This window comes from Buceros rhinoceros, unplaced genomic scaffold, assembly GCF_000710305.1.
Source record: "Buceros rhinoceros silvestris isolate BGI_N320 unplaced genomic scaffold, ASM71030v1 scaffold14700, whole genome shotgun sequence".
Classification (NCBI taxonomy): Eukaryota; Metazoa; Chordata; class Aves; order Bucerotiformes; family Bucerotidae; genus Buceros; species Buceros rhinoceros.
The window spans coordinates 16,568-22,946 of NW_010391440.1; the positions used below are offsets into that span (position 1 = coordinate 16,568).

The 6,379-nt window shown below is 41.1% G+C and overlaps 1 protein-coding gene across 1 annotated transcript; it reads left to right on the forward strand.

The window, feature by feature from the left end:
* Positions 1-4,432: 4,432 nt before the first annotated feature.
* Positions 4,433-5,434, forward strand: TAAR1 (trace amine associated receptor 1). The gene has a single exon (XM_010141790.1). It carries the CDS (start codon positions 4,433-4,435, stop codon positions 5,432-5,434), a length of 1,002 nt encoding a protein of 333 aa, XP_010140092.1.
* Positions 5,435-6,379: the final 945 nt, after the last annotated feature.

Here is a 6,379-nt window from a genome sequence, read left to right on the forward strand (position 1 = left end):
GGGGGAAAGCAAGATGGCAAAATGGCGTCAAATCTTCTCACCCGTCTCCTTTTATGACTTCATTCACGGAGGCGTGTTCTCCTTCCTGGAAGCTTGGGAGAACCACAGCTCTCTGGGAAGAAGAAAGCCAGACAACATGGGAGCATCCGGTTCCTCCATGTTGAACCCAGGACACCATGTTGCCAGCTTCCTCTGTGTCTGTGGTTCGTTCCTTTACGATGTGTATGGGTCTGGCAGTACAAGCATTCAGAGATAATGAATGCTAAGTGCCGTGTCTGTGGGTTGGTGTTTGGTGTAAGAGTGAAAGGCATCTCCAAAAATAGTCTGTATCTCCAACATCCAGCTGTGCCCCTCAGCAGCTTTGGCCGTGGGTAGCCTCCTACTGCCATGGGGCTCCTGGAGGCACCTGCTGGTCCTAACACTGGTCCTGTCTCCTCCGTGGGGTGTTGCACTCACCGACCAGCTCCAGCCCACTCTCTCCCCTGTGCTTTACGAAACACACAGAAGGTGTTTTGCAGCCCTTGGCCCAGAGAGGATTTTGGTAGGAGCAGGAAGGCTGGCCAACCCCACAGATGAGTCTTTTCTTCTTTAGAGGGGAAGTCAAGATGAAGGCCCAGCAACAATGATATCAGGGACAAAATTCACCTTTAGTCTCACCAGGTCCCTTTCTCTGCATTTTTTCTTTTTAAAATACATTTTATTATTTTAAAGTATACAGGCATTGTCAGTAGTCATCTATAGAGCAAGCACGGACCTGCACTCAAACTGGCTGCTCTCAGATTTGTTATCTGAACTTCCTTTCCACCAGCACATTCTGGTGATAAGTGAACAGTGCAGGCACAGTGCAGGCAGACAAGATATAACTGTCATACAACCATCTGATAAATACAACCCGTCAACACATCATTGGGTTTTGACTGTTCCTTTTATTTCATCTCCCTGAAGACTCCTAACCCTTAGAAAGTCCTCAGCAGGTTTAAACAGCCCAGGGTTTGGCTGGTTGCTGCCAGGTAGCTGCTTCTGAAGCAAACACTTGAAGCAGAGCTGCCTCTCCAGATCGTCCCCTTGAGTTTTGGCCACTGCATCACTCAAAGGAGAGGCGCGGCAGGAAAGCAGCGTGCGTGCCCTAAGTCCCAATAATGAGCTTCTTTATGAGTTTTGTACAGAGTAAGGCAACATGGATTTGTTCCCCTAAACTTTACCTTCCTCTCACGTGCATGTGCCAGGATGGTAATTACCAAGGCCTAAACCTTCACTCTGCAAAAAGAAGTACTTGGCTCCAAGGGATGCCCTCAGCTATGAATCTCAAAATGGTGAAGGCGCCTTTGAAAGACCAGTGTTTGGGTACCTATCATCTCTTTGATATTTCCCCAACTCTAAGCACTGGGACCTGACTCCTCAACACATCCTCTTGAGTCTCTCAAGTGGTTTCTCACTCAGCCTGATGGTTGTTTCTGCACTTTTTCAAGCTGGCAAACTCTCTTCCTATAGCAAGAAGAACCTTGCATTGCAACACCCCAGACCCTCTCCGAGCACAGCTTTAAGAAAAATGAAAGAACTGAATTGTTTGCATCTGTGTTGCTTTTTGTGCCCATAATGTAATGAAGCAGCTAAGCCAGGTCATGAGGCATAGTTTGCAAGAAGCAGCATCTTAATCTACCTTGTTGCGTGTGTCCCTGAGGCAACCCATCATAACTGGGCTTTAGCTGATGGTCACCATATTAATAGTCTTTTATGTTCAGCAGTAGCACTGCTTTAAAAGGCTGCATGGTCCTTTGTGGAGCAAAAAATTGATGCTCCTCACCTGTGACTACAGCCAATAGTAGATGTTTACTTTAAACACCTTTTTAGTAGCTGCAAATAGCTGTTAACTGATTAGGCTGATTGATAGATGAAACCCGTTTGTTCAGTAGAGTAATCAGAACTAGGCTGGTAAATACACATCGTGTCTCTCTGTACACAATATACCTTTTCAAGGAAATCTTACATCCTGCTGTAACCTACCTATACTGATGTATTTTGCTGATGTTAGAAGCTTACAGAAGGGAGGGTACATGGTGGGGTTTGTTCTCTGCCTAGATAATCTCAGGCTGCTCACAATGTGACTGCAACAGTTAATCAAACAAGTAAATATACTTCAGATTAGTTCAATTTGCCTATAAATAAGGCCCTTTAAACAAACATGAGTGTTACAGCCACGATTTTGTTCCTAAGTGGGTGACATAATAAACAGTTTGAGCTACTGTGCACATTAACAGCTGCGCCTCAGAGGGGCCAAGAGCGCCATTCATTGAACCCAACATCCTCCAGCAATGCGCTGGGGCCTCTGGAGGCTGCTCCAGCTCTAGATTAAGTGCCTGTCCTCTCAAAATTTTTCCAATCCCGAACTGTTACGACGGTGAAGTGACTCAGCTGTCTTTTGAGATGGTTTTTAAAAGGAAGGGGTGCCACTCAATCGGCAGAAAACAAATGACCATCTAGAGCAGACTTCTACCCAGTGTGAGGGGAGAAAGGTAGGAGGACAGGTTTTTGAAAGGATGCTTCTTCATATTTCCATATTATTCAATTTTTTACTTTCTAATTAATTATGGAAGAGAAGTGTTCTGCTTTCTTGTTGAAAATTTCTTCAATGTTTAGCTCATTTGGACAGTCTATCACATGAGTTTTGATTTATTTTGTTTCTATTTCATGCAAAGCCACACAGGATCTCTGTTTGCTCAATATTTTAGCTGGAAGTTGGAGGTTCTTTTTTCTGGTTAACAACAAGAACAACCACAAAAAAACACCGAAAAAAACAAACCCAAATTCTGTGAAAATTAGATTATTTTACTTTAAAATAAAAGCATTTTCCAAGGGAGATCATCTTTCTTTAGGCTAAACAGTTTCTCCATTATAGAACAACAGGAAAGTTGTTAATCTTTTAAATAGAAAACTAGATAGATCACCTTAATCCCTTTTGGTTGTCTTTATAGCTTGTTTTACCGTATTTGTTTAATTTATTTACACAGAAAACAAATGAAGATCAAAATCTGTGACACATTTATAACCCGAATGTGCTTAAAACTTTTATAATTATGTTTAATATATTCAGTTAAACTGGTTCTTAATTCTTTCTGCTGTGATAAATGAAAATTTGGGTTAGTAAAGATCCAGCTGTGTGTTTCTATTGAGAATAACCAGATGCAGCAAAGTCCTGAAGCGAATGGGTTAAATCAGTATTGGCTGAATCTCCATGTCAGTATTTTTCTGACCTAAATAACCAGGTTAAACCATAATGTTAATGCTAGTAAACAGCATATGCTAATGTTCTTTATTTTTCACAGTAATACTATTATTCTGTTAATTAAAGGAAAACCAGATCTTTCAACAATGAGTATTGCTTGCCAAGTGCTTAAATACTTTCACTAAATGCATTTGTATATAGAGAGAGTAAAAGGGACATGCTACTGCATCCACGAAAGACAGACAGCAGTATTTGCGTTCTTGGATGCAGACTAAACCAATGCTCAGAAAGTGTTTGTCTCCATATTTGTGCCTGGACTAAAAACAGGATTAACATAATAAATACACATAACAATGCTAAACTACTAGGACTGAAATAAACCACAGCCCGACAGAAAATGTGTTTGCTTATACAGCAGCTAATGCTCCAGATTAGTCACACTCTTCCATTATATTTTGGCAGCAAAATTTCTTTCTCCTCTTAGATCTTTTCCTTATGTCTCTATTTACAGGTAAAGTCTAGAATGTTGCGGTAAGACTTGATCTGGTAAGGCAGTGCATCTGCCTAAATAACGAGGGCTTGTGGAAACTTCTAGGTTTCTCCAGGCTGCACAGTGTGTTCGGCTACCGCTATCAGGACAGGGCTGGAGAAGAGCCTGAGCACGGGCTCCTCAGCTTCACCGTTTGTTGTAGGCCAGTGGGTCTTAGACTTATGTATCAAAAATAAAAGTTGAGGGAGCTTCAGAATCTAAAATTACTGATTTTCAAGAGAAAGGGAGAGATAGAGGCCTCCAACCAACTTTGATGAAGAAGGCTTGGACTGTTTAAATAGAAGATAGGAAAAAGGACTTCTCATTTGCCCACTAGACCAGACATTGCCCACTGCAGGCCTCTGGGAGCCACTGCTGTTCTGGTGTGAGGACACCTCATTAACCACTTTATTCCATCAAATGAGATTCCCATTTCAAAGGAAGTCTAGTGATAAAAGTGTCATTGTGTTAGAAATATCACTAAAAATAGTTTCATTCTTCATAAATAATTGTTTATTTCCTACGCACCCAAATAAATGGAGGTGTTTACAATCCCCCTTTTTTTTCTCTCTGCAGGTCTCCTCATACAGAAAAGGAAAAACCAGTTTTAAATGTATCTCGGCACTAGGAAAAACAGTAGCTGTGTTGCATACCTAAGTGGAATCGAGACGTCGGTAAGGATGCAGCTGTGCTGTGAATCCATCAATGGCTCTTGCATAAGGAGCACCTGGTCGAGCAGCATTCGTGTTTCCATGTACATCTTTATGGTTTGCATTATCCTGGCCACAGTGCTTGGAAACTTGACAGTCATCATCTCGATATCCCATTTCAAGCAGCTCCATACACCTACCAATTTCCTGATACTTTCTATGGCTACAGTAGACTTTCTGCTGGGATTCCTCGTCATGCCGTGCAGCATGGTGCGCTCTGTTGAGCACTGCTGGTATTTTGGAGAGCTCTTCTGCAAGATCCACACGAGCACAGACATTATGCTGAGCACAGCTTCCATCTTCCATATTTCCTTCATATCCATCGACCGTTACTATGCTGTGTGTGACCCTCTAAGATACAAATCAAAGATAAATACTGTTGTTATCCTGGTCATGATATTTGTAAGTTGGATGGTCCCTGCTGCTTTTGCTTTTGGGATGATCTTCCTAGACCTAAATTTACGAGGGGCAGAAGAGTTTTATAAACATGTCCATTGTGCAGGAGGATGCTTTGTTGTTTTTGGTGAAACTTCAGGTGTTGTGGCCTCCATAGTGTCTTTCTACATCCCTGGATTTGTTATGCTGTACATCTACAGGAAAATACATTCTATAGCCAGGAGGCAAGCAAGATCCATTGACGCAATGAGCCAAAAAACGAAGCCATTTGAAATGAAGCACAACATTTCATTCAGCAGAGAAAGGAAAGCTTCAAAGACATTAGGCATAATAATGGGAGTGTTTCTCATCTGCTGGAGTCCATTTTTCTTCTTTACAGCAACCAATCCATTTATGAACTATGTGATACCTCCTATTCTCATTGATGCTTTGGTTTGGTTCGGTTATTTAAATTCTACATTTAACCCAATTGTTTATGCATTTTTTTACATGTGGTTTCGCCGGGCATTAAAGATGATTCTCTTTGGGAAAGTTTTTCAACAGGACTCTTCCAGGACTCATTTGTTTTTAGTGTAATGTCCTTTAAATGGTTGGATTTATGGCTCTGAACTTCTGCCTGGAGGCTGAACTCCCAGATGTAAGAGCTGAAAATGAAGGAAACACCTATTTGTTTACTCATTCACCAAATCTGGTTCAAGCAAATAAGCTTCTTAAGTCTTCTTTAATTCCAGATTAGGAATTGTATATGGTGTTTTGGCTATACCTATTTGTATGCAATACACAAGAGAGAGAGACTTAAGCTTAAAAAAACCTCACAGCAGTTTATATCCCTGATCTTAATCATCAAGAAATTTTTCTGATACGACAGATTGATGTCTTGAATAAGGGGTGTTTGTCTTACAATATTTATGTTTAATGAATGTCCTCTAGAAAGAGCAGAAAAGCCTTTCCTTTTGGATTTCTAGACATCTTTGAGTAACAATCCAAAGCTTTTAAGTTTTGTCCTTCAGCATGTGTGCAGAGGTCAAACCGGGCCCATAACCAGCCATATCACCACACTCCACGGAGGGAAGATGAGACAGAGAAGAGTTGTGCTGCTCCTTCTGTTTCCATTTCAACTAATGTTTGTCACTTATGAGTTTGTCCCTTAAAGGCTTTGTTGCTTAATGAGATCAAAATCACGTTTTACTAGATCAAGAAAAGGAAAAATACAATGTATGGAATGAAAAGCAATAGCAAAAGGCAACATTGAACCTGAAAATGCCAGAAAATGCTGCTTGTCTAATGAATGTTTCAATGTAAAATATTTGCCAATTTGCATCTTACACAACTTTTATTTATCTTGGACATATTGTTATTTTGTCTAATGGCAATGCGGTGACAGCTGGTGAGGAAAGTATATAAAGAATTGTGAAGAAATGCTCTGGCTGACCTGAACGGTGGCTGAATGGAGCAGGGTGTATGTGGAAGCACCAGGAGTGGCAGAAGGACTATAGGATTGGCTTGGGGTGATGCCACCTG

Bases quoted from the DNA above. Each gene is read 5' to 3' on its own strand.
- TAAR1 (XM_010141790.1), top strand. From the start codon at position 4,433: ATGCAGCTGTGCTGTGAATCCATCAATGGCTCTTGCATAAGGAGCACC.